This window comes from Habropoda laboriosa, unplaced genomic scaffold, assembly GCF_001263275.1.
Source record: "Habropoda laboriosa isolate 0110345459 unplaced genomic scaffold, ASM126327v1 scaffold222, whole genome shotgun sequence".
Classification (NCBI taxonomy): Eukaryota; Metazoa; Arthropoda; class Insecta; order Hymenoptera; family Apidae; genus Habropoda; species Habropoda laboriosa.
The window spans coordinates 488-27468 of record NW_017100319.1 but is presented as its reverse complement, the minus strand read 5'-3'; the positions used below and the strand labels follow the sequence as shown (position 1 = coordinate 27468).

The 26981-nt window shown below is 36.8% G+C and overlaps 6 protein-coding genes across 8 annotated transcripts; 3 read left to right on the top strand and 3 right to left on the bottom strand.

Annotated features, from left to right (window-relative positions):
• Nucleotides 1-14: 14 nt before the first annotated feature.
• On the top strand, nucleotides 15-4233 carry LOC108574152. Its single transcript, XM_017936679.1, has 2 exons — nucleotides 15-1385; nucleotides 3655-4233. The coding sequence occupies exons 1-2, from the start codon at nucleotides 350-352 to the stop codon at nucleotides 3894-3896; spliced, it is 1278 nt and encodes a 425-aa protein (XP_017792168.1). The 5' UTR covers nucleotides 15-349; the 3' UTR covers nucleotides 3897-4233.
• Nucleotides 4234-4403: 170 nt separating this feature from the next.
• LOC108574164 (digestive organ expansion factor homolog) lies at nucleotides 4404-6801 on the bottom strand. Its single transcript, XM_017936694.1, has one exon. The coding sequence runs from the start codon at nucleotides 6690-6692 to the stop codon at nucleotides 4416-4418; it is 2277 nt and encodes a 758-aa protein (XP_017792183.1). The 5' UTR covers nucleotides 6693-6801; the 3' UTR covers nucleotides 4404-4415.
• Nucleotides 6802-8705: 1904 nt separating this feature from the next.
• Nucleotides 8706-13717, top strand: LOC108574163 (WD repeat-containing protein 20). Of its 3 annotated transcripts, XM_017936693.1 has the most exons (5): nucleotides 8721-9187; nucleotides 9653-9835; nucleotides 10378-11769; nucleotides 13180-13334; nucleotides 13618-13717. In XM_017936693.1, exons 1-4 carry the CDS (start codon nucleotides 8918-8920, stop codon nucleotides 13180-13182), a joined length of 1848 nt encoding a protein of 615 aa, XP_017792182.1. In that variant the 5' UTR covers nucleotides 8721-8917; the 3' UTR covers nucleotides 13183-13334; nucleotides 13618-13717. The 3 variants fall into 3 exon arrangements, with proteins under 3 accessions (XP_017792181.1, XP_017792182.1, XP_017792180.1); XM_017936692.1 differs by lacking the exons at nucleotides 13180-13334; nucleotides 13618-13717 and having other exon boundaries at nucleotides 8706-8746; nucleotides 8808-9187; nucleotides 10378-11865; XM_017936691.1 differs by lacking the exons at nucleotides 13180-13334; nucleotides 13618-13717 and having other exon boundaries at nucleotides 10378-11865.
• Nucleotides 13718-17141: 3424 nt separating this feature from the next.
• Nucleotides 17142-18731, top strand: LOC108574111 (aprataxin and PNK-like factor). Its single transcript, XM_017936629.1, has 6 exons — nucleotides 17142-17240; nucleotides 17507-17581; nucleotides 17685-17870; nucleotides 17940-18071; nucleotides 18114-18355; nucleotides 18413-18731. Exons 1-6 carry the CDS (start codon nucleotides 17142-17144, stop codon nucleotides 18729-18731), a joined length of 1053 nt encoding a protein of 350 aa, XP_017792118.1.
• Nucleotides 18732-18940: 209 nt separating this feature from the next.
• LOC108574178 (translin-associated protein X) lies at nucleotides 18941-20268 on the bottom strand. The gene is made up of 2 exons (XM_017936709.1): nucleotides 20239-20268; nucleotides 18941-19976 (listed from the first exon to the last, which is right to left on the bottom strand). Exons 1-2 carry the CDS (start codon nucleotides 20252-20254, stop codon nucleotides 19147-19149), a joined length of 846 nt encoding a protein of 281 aa, XP_017792198.1. The 5' UTR covers nucleotides 20255-20268; the 3' UTR covers nucleotides 18941-19146.
• Nucleotides 20269-21912: 1644 nt separating this feature from the next.
• LOC108574110 lies at nucleotides 21913-26710 on the bottom strand. Its single transcript, XM_017936628.1, has 7 exons — nucleotides 26699-26710; nucleotides 25903-26062; nucleotides 25222-25572; nucleotides 23807-24073; nucleotides 22677-22922; nucleotides 22101-22213; nucleotides 21913-21993 (listed from the first exon to the last, which is right to left on the bottom strand). The coding sequence occupies exons 1-7, from the start codon at nucleotides 26708-26710 to the stop codon at nucleotides 21913-21915; spliced, it is 1230 nt and encodes a 409-aa protein (XP_017792117.1).
• Between the last annotated feature and the right edge of the window lie 271 nt (nucleotides 26711-26981).

Genomic DNA, 26981 nt, shown 5'->3' with positions numbered 1-26981 from the left:
GCTTTCACCACCGAGGCGCGTCCTACGATCTATCCTCTACCATATTCCCTATTTTCACCTGACACAAACACAAAATCGTACGCACTGAAAACCTAGAGAAAAATACAAAGCATCAAGGAGACCGTTCTTTCGTTCGATTATACGCGTGAAGATATTTGGTGAAGCTTTCGTTCGCAACATCTCTGTGAAATGTAAACGAATATCTTTCCAAGATGACAACGACGCGGGAGAAGAGTTTTGACAAAGATGAGAGCAGAGGCAAGGAAGATTAAAAGAGACGATGGGAGAGCAGTTAGAAAGAACTGAAATATAATTTTGAAACGTTCGTCGAAAAGAAAATCGAATCAGAATGAGCAAGGAGGGAAACAGCGAAGAAACTCCTCAGGAAGGAGCTGGTGGTGGTGAAACATCGAAAAAAGACGATATCTATGAAACTGGAAGGTCGAAAAAGATAGTACGTTTAATCACTGTGATGGCTTATATGTTCTCTGTAAGTTTCGTAGCCATAGTTTTGAGTGGGTATTACTTATTTCTTTGGGAACCACCTAATCCCAGACTTTTACGAAGACCGGTTCACTTGTTGGCCGAACCAGAAATGGAACGCTTATCAGGCGATCCGCCGTATGCGGAAAATGAATTGTACAAGCCCCAAATGCTCTCTGGTCGTACTGCTGACAAGGATAATCTTGCCGATAATTACGATTCCGCGAAGAAACGTGAAAAGATGGACGAATCTATGTTTCTATTGAGACACTCTTTGGTAGAGTTTCTGCAAAATAGAGTCAACGATTCAAAATATTACGACGAGTACATCACGTCGAAAAGTCGGAGAGCTTCAAAGTTTTTTAATCGCACTTCGTTATTCGCTGAAAGAGAAATGTCAAACTCGACGGACGAAACAAACGAAAAAGCTGTAAGACGATCCTCGGAAATTCTGAATCGTACGTTCGATAATAATAGTACAACCTTAACATTGAACTCTTCGACTATTTCTGGAGATGAAACGAATAATAATCGTTTAACGAGTACCAGAAAGAATTCTATGCACCCGGCGTCGCCTGAAAGCGTATTTGAATCGAGCCGTAATTTCACACAAGACACGGCTACTAATCGAGAGAAATATAAAAAGATCGTGTTCACTGGTTCCAAGGCGAAAACAGAAACGTGGAATAAAAAAAGTGTAAAGACGACGGGACTGAGAAGAAGCAGAGAAAATGTTGAAACGCAAAGAAACAGAAAGGACGTTGAACAAGAGGTCCACTTAAATGATCAATCAACCACGTTACATTCTCAACATAATTTCGAACTTGCCGATCGTCCGCAACATCCTGATCGATCAAACGAATCACCTACGGAATTGGCGAACTTTGCGCTAAAGTTCAAAGGTAGAGAAACTTCATACAATTTCTCTGTAATTCTTGAATCTTAAGTTAGTGTTTTTAATGGGCGATATTGGTGTAATATCCGGAAGCAGGTGATATGCTTCTTCTGCGATCGATCTATATGATTAAAACCATAGAAAAAGGATAGTCGATGGATTGGTCTGCGATGATTATCCGTATTGCCCGCGTATTAGCTAAAACAAGGTCAGGTCGGATCCATTATGGCTTCTTTAATGTTGCACCGTTACACAGATTTTACCAATGTCTACGAAAAATCGTTTTAGTATCTTTCTTGATCTTTCGTTGCAATTCCATCGAGTTGTAGCTTTGAATGTGCGAAATATTCCATTCCACTCGATAATGATTAGCGATCGTAATACTATGTTTGTCCGAGAAATGATGGAAGAACGACATCTTAAATGCTATTAAAATAAAGGCGCGCCTTCTTTGTAAAACTGGAACATCGTCAAAGTCACTTTACCCTCGAAACGAACTAAAGTTTGTCAGTTTCTTATACGTAAAATAACTTCTATTCCCCGTACTCGCGATCTTCTCTTACTTCAGTCCGATACAGAAACCGAAATTTATGCAATATCGACGAATCCTGTTTAGCCTGACACGTACAATTATTAAGTTCGAAGCATTACAAAGTTCGAACTTACGTAAAATGCTTGCGCAACATTTTTAAACGTTCCTCTGTCACTTCTACGGAAGCACTTGAGTTTGAAATTCCGACGATTTTTATCCATTATCCGAAATCATTTTCGCACATGTGTACCTATTATCTAACACCTTTCTTCTATGCCGAGCCTTGAAATCGAAACGAAATTGAGGAAGATATCGGAAAAAATTCCGTAGACGATACGGTTAAGCTTTGCTAAATAAAATAAGAAGACTATCAGATATACATATGTGTATGTACAGCAGTTTAAGGACATTTGTCACGATGAATCCCGTCAAGTTGAGCAGCCCTCTCGAAGCACGCGAATCTAAGTAAAATAAGTCAAGGTTCTCAGACTTGCGCAGTGAATGCTCGTTGGTATCACTGGACAGGTGTGTTTTTTTAACAGCTGCATCGGTGGAAAACGTTGATCTGTCCTGTGGTCTGTCCGAAGGGAGAATAGTTGGGAGCAGGGTCGTGAGAGAAACCCCTTGCGCATCGCGTCCTTGAAAACTCTTGTCCTTCTCGTTAAGGTTCCCCCATCTCTGTTTTCGGTATTCTATCCGTGCGGTGGAAACGCCCTACCGGCTAGACAAGGCTCGTTTCTATTCGAAAGGGGAAAATTCGAGAACTGGTCAAAGTGAATTGAAACGCGTACTTCTAACGTACGGATTACATGAAAATTCACACTGGTGATTAATCGGTGAGAATACTTTCGATCAAAGATGTGAAAATTGGCTAGGGTAAAAATATCCGACGTAAGGATGTTTAACACGGTAGCTACAACGTTTCAGCCACAACGCTTGCAGTAATAAACACACAAAGTTTACTGGTCGTTGATAAATATAAGCAATCGACGACGAGGTTCTAAATATGTACGTGAGATTCCAAGGAAGGGAACAATGTTTTCCTGGATGTTTTTCCTAAAACCTTCCATCAACGAGGCATCGTGGTTACAATTATGATCTTTGTTCGAGATGAAAATTCGTCGTTTCTACCATGGTTTCTTGCTAGAAATTCCGGTATAAATTTCTCTTCGACGATACTCTCGTAAATCGAGTCTTGAATAAATGTGATTTCCTTCGAGACGCAAACATCGATGCAATGCAGTTACCGCGCAAAATGAGCGCTCAGAACGTGATGGCAAGCATTAGTCGTACGCTGGGAAATCGCGAACATAAGCCGACAGGCAATGAAATTCGACTCGCCGACGACGAGAGGAAAGATAAACTGTACGAACCGAAGCACAAGCAAAAATTAATACGGGTACTGACGGTAGTGGCTTACGTTATATTTGTTAGCATGGTAGCTATCTTGCTGTCCTTGTACTATACCTTCTTGTGGGACCCTAAGGATGTACCCATCGTAAGGCCGAGACCCAAGTCGGAATGTGCCAACTCAAAGTTACAAAATTCTTTCACCACTCCCTTCAGTGTGAATGGTAAAAGTAGGATTTCAATCATCGGGACAACGTGATACACTTCTGTCTTTCTTTCTTTTTTTTTTTTTTTTTAAACCGATTTTATGATTAACAAGCTGTTTAAAATTCTCGCCACGATAAGAAATACCAATTGAAATTGAAAAAATTCAACGTTACTTTCTCTTTTTTAGAAACGCAGGCAAAAAAGACGACAAAATTGGTGACCGCGACAGATGAACAAAGTCCTACACAGGAGATCGTAACTGCCGAACAACAAGAGAATAATCTGATAACTATTTCAACGGAAAGTGCTGATACATCCTCGAGTGCGTCGCCGCTAACAATGTCCGAGGATTTGCAACAAACTAATGCGAGTATAGAGACGAAAGAGACATCTACCAAAATACATTCTAAGATTAATCAGACTTCCTAGAAGAGTAAGAGAGAAAAAAAGAAAGGAAGATTAAAAGAGGAAGAAGCGATTGTTACAGTCAACACCTTTAGATTTGTTTTATAGCATTAATGTACCAATCTAGTTAACATTGACAGAAATGTTCCAGGAATACTTTTCAAATGAGATAATATTTCTATTATTTATGTAAATCGCGATAATTGATTTGACAACATGCGATAAGGATTAATTTTGACACTGCAAAATTATACGATTGAAACGAAGAGACAGACAGACGATTACCGTGAATAAAATCGTTTGGAGTAACGAAAATTGTATCTCTTTCCATTAATTTTTCAAGTGTATATCGAGAAATAAATTAAACGACTAAAAAATGAAGGTAAAAATGTTTTTCATTATTAACAATATAAACCACAGGATTTAGTATTAGCTTTTCACATCTTTTCGCAATAGTAATATACACCTAACGTTGTATTATATTATACATATAATATCGTTTGATACAATTGTATAAAATCATTCACATGCTTTTTCTCTTTCTTATTGTTCACCAGTCATAAGCATATGGACAGATTTCTCTGATCCAAGCATTTTAGTCGCTCTTTCGGTACCCACAATTGCAGAAAGTTGCATAACGTCGTATTTACAATATAAAACGGTAACTGTCATGTTGCTTTCAGAGCCCGCTCGTCGATTCTGATTAGCTTCTTGCATTACATTACACATTTCGGTGTACAAGTGAGGAAAAATCGGCGGTGCGTAAAATATAATGTGTCGTATACCTTTTACCCTTATTCTACGGAAAAAATGAAATCGTTCCGAATATAAGAGAAAGTGTGCATCACTGTGAAAGAACATGTCTCTTGCTCTTGCTATTTTTGCATCTTTAGAATATTCGCATATTTGTACAAAACTGTATTCTTCTTTTTTGAAATAATTTCGCAATTTCACGAAATCAAAGTAAGACGGAATGAATATTAACGTATGATTCATAATTCTATCTTTGTACTGAGGAAGTATTTTTGTTATGAAGAATTCCATTCTATATTCCAAGGCTTGGGAATAATTTGAAATTTCAAATCTATGAAACACTTGTGGAACTTGGACAACTACTTGACAAATAGAACCAGAAGAAATAGGATTTATTATTTTAACTTTTCCCGCATAATTGTAACATTTCTTATTAAATATTCCATAAATTTCAGGTACATGAATGCTTGAAAATATCAATGTCTGTCTATAGTATTTAGTCCACCCATTCACGCACCAACTTCTTACTCTAGAAAAATCTGTGCCATGAAAATCTTTTGGTTGCAAATGTAAATGATTTAAAACGTGAACCATGTGGTCCCAGTTTTGCATTAAAAATAATTCTGCTTGGTCAAGGATTAATAATTCTATAGACGCTAAGAAATCATAGTCTCTGTCTGCTTCACCTTCTGCACCTACTAACATTCTTAAACCTAACAGAGATGTGATTATTATATCTGAGGAATAAAACTCTGAATATAATTTTAATGTCTTCTTTGTAACAGCAATTCCTATTTTAAATGTATCATCTGTATTTCCTGCAAAGGTCAACTCATAATCTTCAGGTTTTGGATTTCTTTTTGGTAATGCTAATTCATTGCCACTAAAATCTTCCATGAATCTTTTCTTGTTCATTACAGAGCCACCTTTGTCTTCTCCAATTAAAATAGATATTAATAATTCGACAATTTTTAAACATGAATGCCTAAAAGGAACTACTATTAAAATTTTTGGTCTCATTAGTCCCTGATCCCTATATTCATCTGGAATTTCTGCCATATTTGTACATTTTGCCATTTTTGCATTGTGGTGTAGTATTTTTGTTCGTGTTTTTAATACATGATTAATTGCATGTAGACAATATATGAATCTTATTTGATCAGCATTAGCAAATGTCCTCTCAGGATAATATAAATCTTGATAATTATTTATTATTGAAAATAACTCTCTTTGCAAAGAAGTTAGAGAAGTTGGATTTGTACCCGTATTATCTTTTATATTTAAATAATTTGCTTCTGTGATATTACCCTGAATTTGAGATTTTACATATAATTTGTTCCAATTTATTGTATCAATTAAAGAAGGAATGGTACCACATTTTGCAAACTGCTTATTTTCAAAAAGAGAAGTGTTTGATTTTTTCATTGCATCATTTGCATCTTCCAAGGGTTTTGGAATTTGGCATGTAAGATTTCCTAGAACACGCCATGTTATTTTCTGTGTTTCTGCAGTCTGTGGAATAGAAGAAACTGCTTCATAAAGTTTATCACTTAAATCATTACGAAGATGAATAGAAAATGGATCATTTAAATATCCAGCATCTTCTTGAGCAGTTTCAGGATCTTCTTCGCTAACATCTTTCACTTTAATGAATACATTATCTTCTATAATATCTGCCTCTTCACCGATATTGTCCAAGTGTACTGTTACATTGTCACTGACGTCGTTATTTTCCTCAATATCATCTTTATCACTGAAAGTATCACTTTCTGAGTTAGATTCGATAGCAGTCACTTGTAGGTTATTCGTGTTTGAAAACGTGGATAACAAATTTTGCATTGGATTCTCGCGTTCATCACCAGAACTATCACTTTCTAATTCTTGTCGCTGTAATTTTTCCTCTTCCAACATTTTCCTACGTTTCTCAATTTCTTTATTTTTAATTTCGCGATCCTTGACATATGAAGCCTCTTTTAGGTTAAATTTACCTTTCTTTGGCTTCGGTCGAGAATTATGTTGGTGGAATTTTCTTTTTCCACCGCGAACTGGCCTTTTACCACGTACCATTTTAACGAAAAGTTCCTTACGTTAATTAAAAACACATATTAATCGAAATTTCCTTTATATAATGCAAACACCATCCACGTGTCCACGTCAACAATTGTCATTTAACAAAAGCAACACTATCAACTCACGTACATACTTATAATCATATATAAATTACATATTAAAATCGAAATAATATATGTTTTACAAATACATATATGTATAACTTCAATTGATAATAAATTATATAGGTTAGTTCTATAAGCTATGAATAATATATATACACTGAGTCTCGTCGATTCTTGCCAAAACTTTGGAACTAACACAAACGCGCAGCAGTAGTTACGTACGTGAAACGCCATTCCGCATCGTACAGATTGCACGCCATTTCACATAGGCCAGTACCGTTCTTCGTTTGTGTTAGTTCTAGGGTTTCGGCAAGAATCAATGAGATATCTCTTGCCGAGACACAACTATAAAATTCACTAGCGTCGTATTAAGGATAGATTATTGCCGCTGAATTTAAGTTCAGTACATTACAGTATTATCACATATTCGTTTATTTTTACACAATTATTTATCATAATAAAAGTGTACAAAAAATATTTAACTATGTGATCAATGTATATTTCAGAACACAAGATTTGCTATAAATGTTTTCGTAATATTGTCGCATATTATGCATGGACTATATGATTGCAATTAACATTACGGAATCACAGTAAAAGACAAAAATTCGATAAGTTTTAGAATATTGAATAATTAATAATAGTGGTTCGTAACTAATATTGTAATTTAATAATTTAATTTGACCTAAGAAATTCTATATTTTAATTAAACAAATTATCAGGTAATTAGGGTTAGGATATAACTACGTATGAATTTTCATAATTTTTGTGAAATAAACTCCATCAACTAGTGTACTGTCAAATATTTATAAATATATCGAATGATACAACGAAGTGTACCGAAATTTAAATCTATTTATACTTAAAAAAAGTTAATTACTATTCGGAAAACCGGAAGAAACCTTCGACGCATGTTGCCTACACCTCGAACATCACGTGACTAACGATTTTAATAGATAAATTACCATGTTGAATTGAAAGTTTTAATAACCATTCTTCTTATCTCCCATTTTACGAATCAGAGTTTTAGGATGTTGTCACACGATAAATAGTAAGTAATTATGTGGTTTTTCAAAACCTATTTGGATCTACTTATATACTTTAACTAAGAATTATTGGTTTATTGTAAACATTATCAAAGGAAAACAATATTTTATTACCGGTTTTCTGGTTTATGGACAATCCATAGCTTAAAGTAGTCCATGACAACTGCACAAGTATTCTTGATAAAGCAAATGGTAGGGAAACGCAGGAAGTAGAAAAAAGTGGGCAAAATTAATTAACCCTTTGCTCGGTTGTTTACAAAATATCCGGTTCCTGACAGGCCGTCAGAGCCAACGAGTTCAGGCGAACAGGCGATGCTGCGCGCGCAATAATAACACGGCACCGACAGTGCCGTGCTATCTTTAATTTTATTTCATTTCCTCATTAGAATTGTGCAATAAAGTATAAAAAGAAAAAATCAACATTCTGACATTCATAACAATTGCATATATCTTAATGGAACATATGAAACATCTAATCTATGTAATAAATATAACATTACATTACTAATTTAAAAATGCTTTTTATATTTTTTTTGTTAGTTTCATGTTAATACAAGAATTCTTCAAATATCAATCCAGCATACACATACAGATATGATTAATACTCTCTAATCAAGATATGTAAAAACTTATAATTGTTTTTTAATTGAATATTTTAAATATTTTAATGCTTACGACGACGAATATTTCAAATTTCTTTATTAATTTCCCTCTATTCCAGGTGTATACTATTTCAGTTTTGCATTACATTACATATATAGAAGCAGGAGAAATATTACAAGTACGGTGGGGACAGAGTTATCCTATACGTGGTTGAGAGTATGAACTGCGGGTCGTAAATGCACAGACAGTTTCGATATAGAACTTGAGGCGCCCTTAGCGGTGGTTACGTATAGAACCGGTAAGCTGTGATTATTTGGAAGTTTTTCAATACGAGGAACTGCCCAGTTGGTGTTTGACAGCTTTTAAAAGCTTTCGAGCAAGGGATTATTGGTGGACGTGTACGAAGGCAAAAGCCAACGAAAGTTTTTTCGTATCTGATGAGCTCCTCCGTCGCCCCGCTGGTGGTAAGATGGCTGTGCAGTTGGATGGAGGAGGGAAGGAGGACTTGAAAACACAGTTTGTCACGCGGGAAGGAACTTACAAGCTAATGACTTTGTCCGAGTATTCAAGGCCAAATAGGGTCGGTTACACGAACAGTCAAGGAAGCGCATCCGTTAGGGTGTCTTTCGTAACTTTGCCGGACTCAGCGGATCCTACGGGTACGCAAGGTCTAGGTGACCGAATGTGTTTCAATTTTGGCAAGGAGCTCTATGTTTATGTGTATCGAGGGGTTAAAAAGGTAAAGTGAATTCTTCCCATATAACTAATACGTTTATTATTGTGTCCATGTTTAATTAAGCATGGATTTGTTCAAACCTAACCTCGAAAACACATACTGAGACTCCATCTTTGCACCATCACCACACCTAACACAGACAATCCTCTTACTTTACTCGTTAACCACAAGTAAAATTGTATCCGTTAAACATATTCCTAGTTAAATTTTTCTTTCTATATTAAACGCATTATTTAATTTGTTGTAAATATTTGACGAAAATCTTCTTGTTGTTGCATTTGAAAGATTAATATTGATGAAATTTTATACTTAATAAACAACTTTATCTAAGAGATTCTTTACTTTGGAAGAACATATTCCTGATCAATACTAGTAAATCTTATTACTTGTTAAACATTTTTATATTGTTCTAATTTTGAATCTTTGTTAAAATCAGTAATGAGTTAATGTTGAATGAAAATGTTTCAGGCTGTGGACTTAAATAAACCAGTGGACAAAAAGTTATACAAAGGAACTAATCCAACTTGCCATAATTTTAATCAAACAACAGCAACTGCAGACAGTGCACCATTATTAGTGGGTTTCTCTACAGGACAGATTCAACTAATAGATCCAATAAAAAAGGAACTCAGTAAATTATATAATGAAGATGTAAGTAACTTATTGCTTTAAAAGTAATAAATTATATCAAGGCTATCAATATTGTGAATTAGATTTTTTGAATATATAAGGAGATTGTAAAATGTTCCTGGTACAATCCTAATATTATGGGAATATGTTTGTTAAGGATAGGTTGATAGCTTATGTGACACTTCATACATTATTCTAACTACTATAGAAAGATATTTTCAAGTAATGTGTACAAAAGTTGTTAGCACTTTATCCAATCTCTCAGATATCAATGTGTTATCTTGTTGAAACATGATAAATAAAGATGTTAGTAGTAGTTTAGTGGTATTGCACCTTTTATAGCACATACTTTATATTTACTACTGTCATATGTGATATTTAACTTTGGTAAATTTCATTTAGGTTCTATAACTCAATGGAATAACTGAACAAATAATTATATAATTTTTGCCAATTCACAATAATGATTATGCAACACATATACATGTATATATGTTATATTTGTATAATAAGTAGGATATAATACATTGTTTATTATCTTTATGTTCTTTTTAATGTTTCAGAGATTGATAGATAAAAGCAAAGTGACATGTATAAAATGGGTTCCTGGATCAAACAATCTGTTTCTGGTGTCACACAGTTCTGGGCAACTATATTTATATAATGAAGAACTTCTGTGTGGTACAACAGCCCCTCATTATCAGACTTTTAAATCAGGAGATGGTTATGCCATATACACTTGTAAAACAAAATCCACAAGAAACCCTTTGTATAGATGGGTAATAGGTGCAGAAGGATGCTGTATAAATGAATTTGCCTTTAGCCCGTGTGGCTCAAATTTAGCAGTTGTTTCCCAAGATGGGTTCCTACGAGTATTTCAGTACAATACAATGGAGTTAGTGGGTTCAGCAAGAAGTTATTTCGGTGGATTTTTGTGTGTATGTTGGTCACCAGATGGAAGATACGTTGTTGTTGGTGGTGAAGATGATCTTGTGACAATTTGGAGCTTTCATGAGAAAAGAGTGGTAGCTCGAGGTCAGGGTCATCACAGCTGGGTAAGCGTTGTAGCCTTTGATCCTTACACTACATCTTATGGAGATCATGATCCTGACTTCAGTGGTTCAGATGATGAAACATTGCCACACAATAATCATAATCACTTCCATGAGAAATCCAATCGTCTGTCTACAACTTCACAAGGAGTTCATTCAAACAGGAACTCTTGTAGTTCAGAGTTAAGAGTGTCAGGTGGTGCATGCTACAGGTTAGGTAGTGTGTCACAAGATACTCAATTGTGTTTGTGGGATATCACAGAAGATGTGTTAAGACAACCAATGTGTGCAAAGCAAAGGCCGTCTGCAGCAGGTTCTAGTACTCTTTCTACATCTGGAACAGTCAACAGTGGGAATGGTTCAACGACGAATCATCACTTGAACAATTCTAAACATAATAATTTGAATAATGTTAATTGCAAAGGAAACGCGAGTGGTAATAATGAAAGTAGTAACAATAGCACGAGTACAAATACAGCAGTGTCAACTGTAAATTCATTGACACAAAGGTTAGCAGGCCTTGGTTTTGGTGAGCGTAAAGGTGATAATCATAAAAGGAACTTTAGCCTCACTATGAGAGGTAGTGGTGCGTCTAATAGCACAATAATGCAGAACAGTGGTGGCGATAAAGCTACCACTAATTCAAATACAAGTAGTAATATGAACAGTGTCAGTGGAAGTTTAGTAGGTGCAAATAAAAAGGTTAGTTCAGTGATGGACGATCCTATGAGGTTGATAGGAACTGCCTGGTGCCCTAGGTTTGATGAGTGCCCAGTGCTAGAACCACTGGTGTGCAAGAAGTTGGCGCATGAGAGATTGACTGAATTAGTGTTTAGGGAAGACTGCTTTGTAACAGCGTGTCAAGATGGATACGTCTACACATGGGCAAGGCCTGGTCACATGGTAGGTCCTCTCACCATCAGCAGCACTCTGCACAGGCCACATCATCATAGCAATCCTTACACCAATATTAATTCCTTGCGATCTAACGATCTATGATGTAACCCATCTTCAATTGTTATTGCAATTTTGTGAAGTAGGGTTTTTTTTTAGAAACGAATTCCAATTTGTATATAAATAGTAATAGAATTTAAAATCATTGTCACTATTGAATGGAAAAAAAAAAAAAAAGAAAATAGGAGATATGATAACGCTTTGGACAATTTTCCTATTACCATTGTTGAATTGTATTAGGTGGAAAACGTTCTTTTAGACACATAACTTTATTAAATGTGAAAGACACGAAGGGGTAATTTTGTTATTTTTTGTCTCTGGTATTGTAATAAATGTTCTCGCGGCATCATATGTGTTATATATATATATGCTAATTTTGAAGATTTTTATTTGAGAATAAATGTATTTTTTTCTCATATCTACAAACTAAATCCTAGTTTACATTTAATCCAAAGCAGTATACATTATATTAAAAGGTGCCATTGGAATAAATTAAAGAACTAGCAATATCTTTTAGTCTGTATTGTGTATCAATTACAGAAATGTACAGATGGATGGTACTATGAATGGACAAGCTTGATCAATGTTTTGTGTTTACAAAAGTTTTAGTTTTCTTTATTACATGTTATATGTGAGATGTAACATTATTTCACTTCTAATTATTACATTAAAATGTTTTAATTTTAATTCTTAATGGTATAAACCTCCATTTATAATTGTGCCTAATGATCATCTGGTCAAAATATATTCAGTATGAATATTGAAGAAATACATTAGTATGATTATAAATAGAATATATTTATGTTTGGTTTGCATCATTGAGAGTAACATTGTTTTGCGCCCCATAAGATTTTGTAACAGGGCAGGCCCCTTAAACCCTTCTTTCTTTCCTATAAAGTGTTATTAGCTTAGCTTAGCAAATGATAGAAAGTTGATGAATTATTTAGTTAAACTATTATCCCGGATTATAATGATGTGACATTTAATCCTTTGTTGAAAACAGTGAATTGCCTTGTTGTACAATAAAGCAAAAATTTGAATGAAATATTGCTGCTTGCTTCCTGCTTGAGTTTTATACAGAATGCAATGCAGTAACTCCAGAGAAAATATTGAATCATTATGTGCATATATGTATATATATATGTGTATATATATATATGTGTGTCTAACGTTTGGCGCGATTATATAATTATTTTTGTAATTGTAAATTTTTGAATATAAACTGTTTGATTCAGTTTTCTGGTGTTTTGCATAAAGCATCTCTATCATGAAAATATCCCATGCTCCCTTATGTTATAGCGGTTTAACCAGTTAAAATTTGTGATAATTTTCATATAGTATGCATTGCTTCTTTTATAGTGACAGTCTTATAATTTTATCGGAAGATGCTTGTGCTTGTTTCTTAAGCTGGTGGGGCATTAATTTGTTACTTTGATTGGAAAGATTAATGTTCTGTACCATGCTTTGGCTGATGCAAGAAAATCATGGATGATCGTTCCAGAGTTTATAGCATGGTACGTATAATAATTTATCGTTTTCTTGATTTGTTTATTGCTTTATTGGATCGAGTAGTACAGTATGATTTATATATGCTTGTTCTCGTAGTATGTGCCTTGCCGAGGCGTTTCTAAGATTATGTACCGATATTATACTTCTATACTGTCGTTGCACTATATTCTTCAATGCACTTTTAGAAGTTAAATCTGTGTTTGAAATGCTTTCAACATTTGCAGAATTTCTGTAAAAATAATTCGAATTACTTTTGGTAGTGAACTTTCGTGCATCTTTTAATTACAGCCGGGAATAGGGCAGGTTGGAAATGCTCTCCACGTTGTCAGTCCCGCAGAAAGTGGAGGTACCATAGTATAGCCAGAAGCAGATATTAACACATCTTCAAGACACGAAGAAGAATACGTCCCGCTAATGCGTACGCTGCAATCTCCAAAAATGCAGTTTCAACCATGTACCCATTATCGTCACTTGTATTATGTATGGCCAAGTGAAAATTATTCCAGTATCGTTTAAAAAAATCGATAATTAAACAATTATCATCCTCAAGGCATCTAACAATTGATTGCTTACAGACACATTTTGATTTCGGTAAATTAATTTCGGTGCCTATCAGTCGTCCTTGCTTTCCATTCTTTTTTTATTTAGGTGGGAAAGATATTCACATTACATAGTGTTACACAAATTTTGTAAGAAAATACCAAGTAAATTGCGAAAGTAACAAGTAAATTGTGTGTACATGTATATATGTATACATAAGTATGTTTGATCTTACATACTGTACTAAATCATTCCAATAAGGTCCTGTTAAGCCAACAAATTTGAATTGAATAGTGTTAATACTAAATGCTTATATATATATACACATATTGTCAAAAACTTTTATATTACCAATATTTAATTATAATTGTTTAGAGACACGATTTTAAATGATTTGCTTTTTGCGGTATAGATTAACGAGCAATGCAATTATTGTAATCAGTCAGAGCAATATGTAAATATGAAATGTTTTTATGCAGTATTTTAATTTGCATATTCATTACTCGGGATTAATTGTTTTTATCGTGAGTAAAAAAGCAAACTAGATAATTTATAAAGCAGATTATTCTATATTACTTCATTTGTTTAAATTTACTTATGGCAAATATTATTTTTTTACGTTGTCAATTTTAAGTGAAAACTTTATTATGTTATAACGTTTCTTCTTTATGCTTCATTTCCTGTTAACGCAGTTCAGAAATGTATAGCCAGATTGTCGTTAACTAAATTGCCTTAATAAGATCGTAAGTTAAAGAAAGGAAATTTTTATTTGTTCTATAATATGGTTGCACGAATATGTTTCGGAGAAACTTGTTCGCTTTATTGAAAATCTATAATGAGTGCATCATCGATGTACGATCAGTTGAAAACTTAACACAAAAAACGACTTTATATCTGAGAGCTACGAAACATACATGATTAATTGAAAGTTTAACGTAAAAGAGAAAATCAATTGTATATTACAGCAAGAATTTTTTATAGTTCTGCGTCTGATTATACGTCTACATATGTACATACATATGTAGGGCTTTTCGAAGGAGGTGTTAATTCTATTTACAAAAGTTCTATACGTTAACGCGACATAACAATGAATAATTTTTACAACGAATAAAAGAAATATTTTTATATAGTTAAATAGTTATTGAATATTCTAACGATGGACAGTATTTCATATTGCATATTCCACACGGCAATACTATTTATTACTTTATAAAAATAAATAATGAAACAAATATATATGTATATATATACACAAACACACACACACACACACACAGGCACGTTAAGATGTTAACGTCAAAGTGTAAAAACGGTTTGTATCGTAATTTTTAAACAATTTGAAAATGATGAAACATTTTTTTACTCTTTGTCATGGGCATTTTTTTCAAAATGTTAGTAATTTAGCGACGAAATGCAAGCAAATAAAAGTATGGTAATGCAAAAATTATTTATGAGAAGAAATTAATGGGAAAACTATATATGTATACAACATGATTTAGATAATTGTGAATCAGCGGTTCTTAGACAATAATATCCGTCATGGCATGAATTGCAAACAATATTTATAAATATTTTACGATTGTTAAGCCCATAATAGACTTAATTTATATTTGAACCATTAAAAATCACTGGTCATAGCGATAATGTACTTTTTTGGGAAACATTTTTTTCGATAGAAGTATTAAAATTATCTCAAAGGATATTTTTGCGTATATTCATACCTTACGTTATAAGCAAGTGAATTAGAAGATATATACATATACATATGTGTATATGCGTACTGTGTACATGTCTAATAAATTCTGTTTTTATACAGATGAAAATAATGGACAGAGAGAAGTAATTGTGTTTTGAAATGTATGTTTTAATATGGTGTGTAAGAGAAAACAGTAGCAGCCCTGTTTTTATATTAAATTAACGAATTTGAAAATGTTATTGCATCAAAAACAACAATATCGTAGCTTTTATGATAATTCACGAAACGTTTGTTGAATTATGTTACTTTTAACCTGAGAGTTACGTGACGTGTGAAACAATCTACTCTTTGGCAAGTAGTAAATGTATAAAATTACTCTTTTTCGTCTAATTGTAAGCTCCTCGAGGTATACTGTGATACGTGCGTATGCTGACATTAACTAATTACCTAATTATAAGTGACGAAAGTGAGAATTATGTTAATATCGTGAATAGCGTTGTCGTGTGTCGAAGCGAATGATTCACTCTTTCAAGAGGTGTTTGCTGATTGGACGTTTTCTTGAATCGGTATGCGTTATTGAAACCGTTAGTGATCGGAGGAGTCTGGCCTGTTAGGTATACCGAACTATATTTGATTTATCAAATCCGCGATTTATAATGTTCCTACATTGTAAACTGAATGACGAGTCCATAATAAATGATATCTTTCATTTCACGATTAGTACTGATCGGAAGGAAAATATGGCAAATTTATTAATCGATTTATTGTTCTAGTTGCGATACAATTATTTCAATCAACATGTACATATGTATTTCTCGGATTTTTCTACCGTTATTACCAAATTATTACTAAATGATCACCGAATAGTTACTATTATTTATAAATGTTTTACGTCTCGTAAAGCGAACAAGATTCCTTTATATCGAAGAACAAATATAGTCAATATTAGAGCAACGAGTTCATTAAAAGTATTATATTATTTGTTTGCCAATTGTTTATAGTCGCAAATATTATTAATACAATGATAACACAACGATATGGACGGATAGTTTATTGCGAACTGACTGAATAGTCTGGCTGATTACATTTACGCAGATGCACATACATACATAAAAATAATCAATCATTTCCTACTTGGCGATTCTTTTATAACATATTTTCACTATCACATCAAATTTCTAATTCCCTTCGCATTTTATTTCATTTGTTTATAAAACTGTACATTCTTTGTGATTGTAAATGAAAAGAAACAGATTTAATTGTTAGTGCTCTCGTGTATTTCTCTTTACAACATAACTACCCGAAATTATAGAATTATTTTAGAAAAAAAAATCATTATTTAAATCTTATTTTACCAATAATATTGCAAGTAATTAAAATTCTTAATAATAGTACCTGCTTAGCCGACTGCGATTAACTTCGTTTTCTCCTTTTTTCTTTTTTTGTTTAAACATTTGTACAACGTTTATTTACTATTGCAATAACATTATATGTATTTGGTAACTAATTTACAATATGAAAAATCTTCTATGTGACATAATTGGAAAATTTACAAGAAACTTGATAAACGATAGAAATGAACAAGTTACAAATACTTCGTGTGGATAACGACTTAGTGCAAAAAGTTGATTTACAAATAGGTAATAACATCATTGGCCACAATGTTGAAACTGGAGTAAGTATTTAATTACACAGACGAAGAAGTAAAAGAAAGTAACGACATTAAGCGATTAACGTAAAAGTATTCTTGGCTAACAAATTACTTCAAAATTATGGTAGGTTATATGTTTCTCGCGCATGCGTTGTAAATGTACCATATCACGTGACAGTTTATTATGTTTCGTATATTGCGCCTAATATTTAATCGTGAAACTTTTGTGTATTTGGAACATAAAGATATTGTAAAAATACGTAAGCATAGTTTGCGTAATTTAATTTCAGTGTGACGATGAACGGATAGTAAAACACGCTGTAACGATAAACTTAACGCCTGAGAATGAAATGACAATAACACCGGTAAGACGGAGCACGTGGTGTTTAGACGCCACGTAATAACAGTCTCGTATGAATTAAGTACACTGAAAGTACACATCAATGTCTTATAGGAATTATTTTTCAGCATCAGGTTTCATCATGCTATATGAAATCTAGCGAATCTCCGCGATGGCAGCTTCTTAAATTGGGTAATACTGTTCCCATAAAACCTGGAGACGTTTGTTCTTTGGTACCGCATAAATGTTGGTTTAAAATTATATCCCTGTCTGACAAAATGGAAAACAACGAAGAGTGTACATTAAAACGAAAAGTACTATATCGATATTTTAAATGATTAAAACAACTAGTCTTTCAACATTTTTTATTAATTACTTTATAGGCTAACAAAGATGTAAATTCGAATGTACCTGATAAAAAGCTCTGTTCAGAATCAGGAGAAGGAGATAATTTACGATCTTCGAGTGATGTATTAAATAAAATGTTAAATAGTAATAATAATGATATAACTGAAGTAAATAATTCATCAAATGATAAAAATGAAGATGTAATGCAGGATACAAATTGTAAAGTAATACAGGAATCTCAAAACACAGATGAATTGTCTGCAGTGGAGAATGATGTTTATAAAGTTGAAAATGCAAATGGAAAAACTTTAAGTTCTATACAGAATTCAAATATGTCTTCTACAACTGAAAACTCTGAAAATGTTACAACAGAAGATGCATCAAATGGGTCTACTAGTGCAACGTTGAATATTTCAAGGGAAAAATGCAAATATGCAGAGAAATGCTACAGGTAATTTAATATTTTTTTCTTTTATTATAAAATGTTTTACAAAAAATCTTTCGGTAGGAAAAATCCACAGCACAAAGCTGAATTTAGTCATCCTAAGGATTCTGATTACGACGCCCCTGATAACAGAGAAGAGTGTCCTTATGGTACAGAATGTTACCGTACGGGTGCTCAGCACAAAATGCAGTTCAAACATAATACCAATAAACATGGCAAACGAAGTCGTAAACAAACTCAGGGACGTGTATCTTTGGATACGTTATCTGGAATGGAAGATTCATCTGGAGAGGAATCTATGGATGAATCTGTGGATGAATCTGAATACGATCCTTCTAGCGATGAATTGTATTCCGAATCTGAAGACAATACAACTGATTAAAAAGATATTATTTGAAAATATTTGGATTATTTTTAAATTATTTGTACAATTGTAACTATACATATATGTGAAATCTTAGAGTATATTTTATATCTATGTAAAGAAATATATTAATATTAGGAAGATAATTAAGAAAAACAATGTTAACCGTTCGAGTGCTAACGTGTTCCTTGCGTTCCTCGTGAAAAGTGCGGGGAACGGCGCTGTTTACGACATAGAAACATAGAATAAAATATTTTTTATTTGTCATCACAAGTATCGGCGGCAGTGAACGCAGAAATTACAATAACAGGCAGCAGCGCGATCGCGCTTGTCAGCACTTAAACGGTTAAATAAACATTTAAAAATAGCTATAAAATATTTGCGATATATCTGTAAGTTTGCTATTTATTATTCTTTCAATGTTTATAAGCATTTAATAAGCTTCGTATCTTTCATCATTTTCCACATATTCTTCAGTAGCCACATCCACAAGTATGTGTTTCGGTATTTCCGAACCTCTTACTTTAATCGTATAACAAACATTTTCCACTTTATGGAGGCTTTGCCTTAAGGTACAAAGTTTCCTATGTATTTCTTTGTTGGATGTACTCGTAGAACCAAGAAATCCCTTGTACATACTTCTGACAAAATTGCACGTTTGGTAACAACTAGCTATGTCTCCTGTTGCCAAGTTATTGATACATTTGCGCATTAATTCTCCAGTTAGGTCTGCAATTCCTAGGATGAATTGGAAGGGTGTGACCAAAGTTTGTATAGTTTTATTTGTAGATTTTTCAGAAACGTCGTAGGTAAGTATTTTTTCCAATTCTACCCAACTTTCCATATTAGCATTGTAGATATATTGATAAAATGTAACAGCTTCTACATATTCTTGCAAACCATTACGGTAAGCTTTAAGATACATATACGGGTCTTGATTCTCTAATTCCCATGCTATATATCTGAATAAATTTTGGGCAACATTTTGTATTCCCATTTCACTTTCCTGCAACACGTTTTCCACCTTGCTCTTTTTATCTATAGTATGTAAAAGAAAAATAATTCGTTTACTTTGAATAATAACATCTCTGCCAATTTTAACAATTCTTTCGAAACGATCGTGTTTGTCGTCCAATTCGAGCGCATATGTTCGAAACTGTTGTACGACCAAACTGTCTTCGTTTATGCTTTCCACGATTTCTTTTCCCTTGTCACCGAAGTTGATCTTCTTATTGCTACGATATCCACGACTTTTTCCACTTCCTTCGTCCAACCATAAAATAAGAAAGTCAAAGGTTTTTTAAGGTTTATTTAAAGCGGTTGCGAAATTAATACGATTCTTTTACTGATCTTCCTTACACCCCTCTTTTTGTTATCATTTGATTTTTACGGGGTACACAAGTGCCAATTCAGCGTATCGTGACATGAATTTGACGTATGCATCGCATTAAAAACAGAAGTGACTTAGGAGTAAAGCGAATAGTACAAAGTATATTTAAAATATTTTGTAATTGTGTCAATATACCTTTGGACTGAGACATAGCGATTACTTTTCCAACTTGTGAAATGAAATTTTTATAACGCGACCGGTTTGCGTTTAATGCCGCTAGAATAGAACTCGTGTCTTAAATTAACAAGTTCTTCACTGTTACTTCGAACTGGTTGGCAGAGATGTCGTTGTAACAATTCCTTGGTTCAATGTTCACAGGTGGCGCTGTACAATTTCTTTTTCGTCGCATCGATGGAACGAACGGCGATGGATGGATCGGACGTATCGAAACGTTTAATACGACATTAATATATGTACATTTGTTTGGAATAAGTTGACCAATCGAACTGCGATGAATAATAGGTAATAGAAACTGTCGATTGGAGTTTTTCTCGTTGAAATTGAGCCAGACGTATTTAGCTAGAAGAACGCGGGAAAATGAAATAAAAACTGTAGCACGAAATATTCGTTAGAACGTAACGGTTGGTTTCTAATTTTGAACGAAAAAATTGAAAAATTCCTGCGATATGAATTCATTTTACTTTTCCGTTGCTGTATAATTTCTCTTTCGAACGATCTTGGAAGTCGAGAACAGTGCGATTTCCATTAAATGCAACGATATTTCCGCCATTTTGAATATTCAAGCAGATCGCGTTCAATAACGGTTGAAGTTTTATTTCGAGCTACCGAAACGTAGAATCGTATTTCAAGTTTAACGAACCTTTACGTAAGTACTTTGGTGTACGCCAGTCAAAATTCATTACTTACTGCTGCATAGATTATCGAGAGGTCCGATTGAGAGGTTGGTAAATACGTAAATAAATATGTAACGCACGTATATGAATACTGATTGAAAAATTTGTTTACACACGTAGGTGGAAAATTCAGTTTGCTTAATAATAATTATTTATCGAAGGAAGTACCGACACGAGAGCCGGAAATTTCCAGAATCGATGAAATTGTCGAGTGAGTATCGAAAGTTATTTTCGAAAAATAACGGTGCGGCATTCCGAATGGAAAGAAAACGACAGAGTTGGTTATTTAGGAAGATGTTGGAACGTAAGTAAGCACTCACATTTCCATACGTATTCTCGAACGAAGAGATTTCAGCGATAGAGCGTAAGTAGTACGTGTCGGTGTATAATCCGACTAGGTCAGTCCTAAATGTCCATTTCCTTGACCCAGATTTCACCTTTCGGTCTGTCTCGAAGATATACGTTTTCAAGCTTTGTTCTCCGCTCCTATACCAGATATACACACTCGCTATTCCCTTTTTACCAACTGCATTTAACGTCCGCGGATGCATTAAATCTCTCGCGGAAATAGTGGAGGGCCCGGAGAGAAATGGCAAGATTTCTTTTTTCTCACTTTCAGAATACATTAGACGAAAAGGAGCGATAAAAGGCGCAGTTTGGATGGATTGCAGAAAGTTTCGCAGTTGTGCAGAATTTTTCATCGGCTCGTTTCTTCATCGAATTTCCAGGTGGAGCTTGGGGAATCGAGTAGAAAGGCGTAACACGAAATCGATGTGTTTTATTTATATACAATATTTACAAAGGCATACCGTTATCAAGTTGCTAATAAATATCTTTGTACGCTTAAACGTGTACAATATGGCATAAGCATGGCTTTAGTCTTTTTGATTTTCTCGTGTTGCGACAGAGCCGCAAGCTCCTCGTACGCAGTTTCTCTTGAGATCCTCCGTCATTTTTAAATGCAGCTCTCCTGGATCACGGTGCTTCTGATCATCGTTTCCGAATACCGGTGCGGCCTCTGAAGACTGTAAAACGTCTGGAAAGAGAGCGAACGACGCTCGCTAAATCTACGCAAGCTGCTTCGACGAAATATCGTCTACAGAGACATTCCTCGTTTTTACAGGACGAAGACCGGCAACTCACGTTTGGCGATGCTCGAGGATAATCTGAATCTTCTATGACATCGTGGGACATTTCTCGCCCTTCCAGCTGTCGTGGCCTTCGTGGCAGGGATCCGTAATGCAGAGGCTTCCTATCTGCAAGAAATTCCATCGCAGCTTAACGCCGTCGTATAATATTGTATAATCGGTAAGTTGGAGTTTCTTTTCTTTCGAGAAATCTTGCCATTCGCGTGGTAAGTACTTTGGTACAGCAACTATTTACGACAGATCGAAAGGAGGACGTTCGGTAAGGATATTTTGCGACGTTATCGATTGTTGGTACGTCGAGTGGTTCGGCCATTGATTCTAACTCGATACTATCTAGACTGGTAACGGGTCGATGTAACGTACACGCGTTCCTCGCGAGCAATTTCCTTGAAAGTATCGTTAACCACCGCTGGCGGTTTAGGACGGGACTCGATATATTTGCTGATTCTCGTTTAAACGGAACACTTTCATCAGTCTGAGTAGAAATTTACCAGATGAGATGGAGGATTATTTTTCGACGTGAACGAAGAAGTATCTCTACACACTGTCGAAGAAACGTGGAATTTCTTACCTGTCGAATGATTGCTCATGGCCCTGGTGGGTATTAGATCAGGATTTCCGTCCTCTTCCTCGGCTTTACCAGCGAAAGTCGCGATGCTAGGTTGTTGAGGTGGCCGTTTCAGTTTTGCCGGTGTTGCCGCGTGTTTTCTCCACAACGCCATTAGTACTCCGGTCACGATTAACCCCAAACCGGTGGCGGTGCCGCCTAGGCCAATCAGGATTGGCGACATATCCACCGAAGATGCCGCCGATTCCCCTATAAACCAAATCTCCACCAGTCCTACTACGTACGATTCGTTTAACAACCTACGCGTACGTGATTCGTCCTGCGTTTTCCTTGAAAATTCTTTCGCGAAAAGCGATTCGAGGGGGAAATTAGGGGAGAGTACGAGTGAAACGATGATTTTAACGCCTACTTTAATTCTCCAGACTACGCCACCGCGCCATTGCTGGTCTCGGTTGTCGTGGAAGATTAACGAACGCTATAGCGAGAGATTCCGAGGTAGGAAAATTGCCTGGGCCGGTGGTATTGCTATCGAAGAACGGACGACACTCGGGAAAGAAAGGGACGAGAGAAAACAGAATTTCAACCTCCGTCAAAATTTCTCCTATCTCTTGTCGTTGTTAATTTTGAAAAACCAACGGAGTTTTGTAGCGACGGCACAATAGCTCCGACAATGAGAAGAAAGAAAGGGAAAAATCGTATTCGTGGCAAACAGAAGAATTCGTGGATTCACGAAACACTTTTTTATCTACGTTACGTGTCCCCGGTCGAGATATCGGAGTTGCGCGGAGTCAGTGTAGTGCGGATACAGGGGAACGCGAAAAATAGAGAAAACAGGACCGCGACCAATTCTCATTTCTCCCTATTTTTTGTCCCTCGACTCTAAAGAACAACTGCGACCGCGTCTACGGAGCGACAGGGGACGGTTGAAATTCGAAAACGTATCGTATCGACTCTAATTAACGAAAGTGTGTTGAAGAAAAAAGAACGTATCCCGAGTATTTGTCGATCTCTAAACGAGAACGGCGAGCTTTCACGAGTCGTATCTTTTGAAGAGCTTATGAAACGGACGCTGCATTTCCGTCTTTTCGTATAGGCCATAGGCTGTTCAACTCGCGTCAAAGGTACTTACGCACCGGTGAACTTGGCCACTCCTTTTAACGCTTCCCCTTCCATGATCACCGGATCGCTCGACCCTTTCATATTGACCGCGTAAAGGGCGACGGTCGTTGGCTTGTGAAGCTCCAGCTCCCAGTAAGGATTCTCCGATTCCAGCCGTTGTTTATCCACGATAGCGACGAATTTCTGCGGCAGACCGCCGTCGTATCCTTCCACGCACGATATCCTGATCAACGAGCCGGTCTGATTGTACGCCGTGCAGTTTTGCAACGGATACGGTCTACCTGCGTGGGAGAGACAACTTTCCGTTAGACTAAACGTTCGTCGTTCCTTGTTTTCGTGCAGCGGAAAAAGCAGCGTAGTCGCGCCGCGGTTCGCATACATAACTTGGTTTCATCGCGCAACGCGATGCTGCATCGTTTCGTGGCCAATGAAATTATGTTCCACGGCCGTCATTATTGGCGATGGTGTTGCATTAACGAGATCACTTGTATGCAAATAGGGCAAGTTTGAAAAAGCACGCGCAAACGGTGCACGATGTGGTCGGTCAGCGGTGCTGTTTGCAACGAGAATAATCCTTCGCAGTGGCGTAGATTGGTGGGAGCCGCGATAAAACAGATTTCCCTTCGTTTTCAGTCGTTTCTCATTGAAATTGTGTCTTTTTATTCGAGCCCCGCGGTGGCCCGCGAATTATTAAGCGCGTTTTATCGCGAAAACGCGCGAGGGAGATCTAAGTTGGACGGGACTGTATCGGCGTTTCCACTTACGGCCTCGCATCGTCGTTTCAATTAGCGATTTAATTACTCGCGACTGGGGGCGAGCCAGCGGGGCAGCGTGGGGTTCCGCGTTGCCTCTACTTGCGCCAACCACAGGTTGTCGGGTGGCAAAAAACTGCTGTCCGGTAATTACACAAGAAATACGTTGCTTCTCCACCGAAAATAAATTACGCGTCCAATTACTGCAAGCAGTGCACGCGGGGGAGTTGAAATCGAACCGCGGAGAAACTATTGACCGAGCGTAGTATATGGCGGCGGTAACGCGACACGGACCAAATTAATTCGCCCGATTCGTCCCGGTCCAGAAGTAGTTTTGCCCGATCGACGTTTCTACCGTTCAACCTGACTCCCGGTCAGTACATTTCCCGTGAGCCCCAAGTCAAGTAGGTACTATGTACCGGCGCATCGTGCATGTACACCGTAATGAACATATTCAATTATGGTTTTCGTGAAATTTTCCGCGTGCGACACAACTGGCGCGAACTCTCGTAGACACTCGGCGACGAGCAGCTGGAGACAACGGGCTTTCTTCATTCCGTGATTATCCCCGCAGGAATTCACCGACGGTTCTTTTTCCTACGCTGCTCGCAATTTGCAAAATAGAACACCCGACTTTTCTCCGCCCTGAGGAATAACGATAGAATATCGGGACGGACCTGCCGCGATTACTTGATAGAGGCACGGCTGTTTCGAAGGGCCCACGATGTTGCTGGCCCAACAGCCTAACGTCCCGTAATCCATGTCGGACGATGGGGTGTAATTCAGTCTACTGGAAGTGCCTTCGTTGGTGTATTTTGGGGACGGAATGTCGCTGAGATCACCGCCGCTGCTGTTGAAGGTCCAATAGAAGGTGACGGAGGTTGGGCTGGCCTCGACTTCGCAAACAAAGCTGATGGTCTCGTGCTTCAGGGCTCCGTGAACCTCTTCGGGTACGTTCAAAGGTGGCGGCGTCGCGTTCTGATACCTCCAGCCGGCAGAGTACAAGACGTGCTTACAAATAGGGGCGACTGCAACACAAACGTGATACATAATGCACGCTCACGCCGGAAAACGTAACGTGTCCAGGGAACTGGGACGTCTACATTCCTTACTTGTTTTACATTTTTCATTTACGACGTCGCACTACCCGCTAATAAAAACGAGAAACTGCAGCGTAAAACATTTCGCGGGGCGCGTTTATCATGGAAAGGAGTGGGAATATGTTACGAATGATTACCCTGGTGAACTCGAGGCAGAAAAACGCGGGCTGGTCAACATTTACGACCAAATTTTGTCCGGTTAAATATTCTCTTTTTTTTTTTCTTTCTTACGACGTAAGAGGAGGAAAATATACTTACACATAACCTCGAGGTCCACTACGTTAGAACCAGCGCGACCCTCGACATTGACGGCCATGCAGGTGTACCTTCCAGCGGATTCTCGAGTTATACTCTGAAGCACCAGAGAGTGGTCCGAGAGCACTATGCCGGCGGTGACGTTGTAATGGAGCTCTTCTTCCTGAATAAACAAATGGCGAGAGAGGTCCTGCCCGTCAAACAATTCCTCGTTCAGTTCTTCAGTTCGTAGGACGAAGGGTGTAATATTCGGTTCACGGTTCGTTGCGTGTGCCATACATAGTTAAGCCTTCTCCGGTTAGGTTACTGGGAAAAGTTAGGTGGGTGGTGGTGGGCAAAGCTTCGAAAAGTTAGTACATGTTTGGTGCATTCTCCGGTTCCTATCCCGGCCATAAAGCCTGTCATACGCGCGAAAGATTCAAAATTTACCTCGTGAGCAAAAACACCGTCTAAACTCGCGCGAACTTTAGTTCTCGTCGGTGCAGTTTCACAGCCGTGAAAGTTTTTCGAACGACAGCGCGGGGGCGAAATCTCCGTTTCGACCGTTTTCGAGCCTAACGGTGCAAATTCTACGATCGGGGTGTGACCGAAGACGAAGCAACGTTTGCAACGGGGAAAACGTGACCCTAGACACGCTTGCAAATTGTTGTTCGCTCCGTGGGGCTGGACAAAGGGAATTTACGATGCATACTACTTGAGTCTCTGCCCTCCCTTCGTTCCTCTCTCTCTCTCTCTCTCTCTCGTAGGCTCGTTATTTTACGTATACTCAAACACGTGCGCGTGTCCGTACACCTCTTACCGTTATACTCATCTCTAGCCACTGGTTTACAAATATATACACTCTTGTACACGTCTGCGAATCATACACACCCTGTCTGTGAATTTTCGCGCCCCTTCATCCTTCAACACCGGTTCTTCGAATCTCCGTTTCTCCACATACACGTATACGTACACACGCGACGGCCACGATATTATAATTTTCCCTTAACTTTCCGGCAAAGGCTTTGCACGCAGATTGCGCGGCCCAAGGCGTGTCACGCGAAATGGAGGCCGTGGTAGATGGATGGAAATTTCAGAAACTC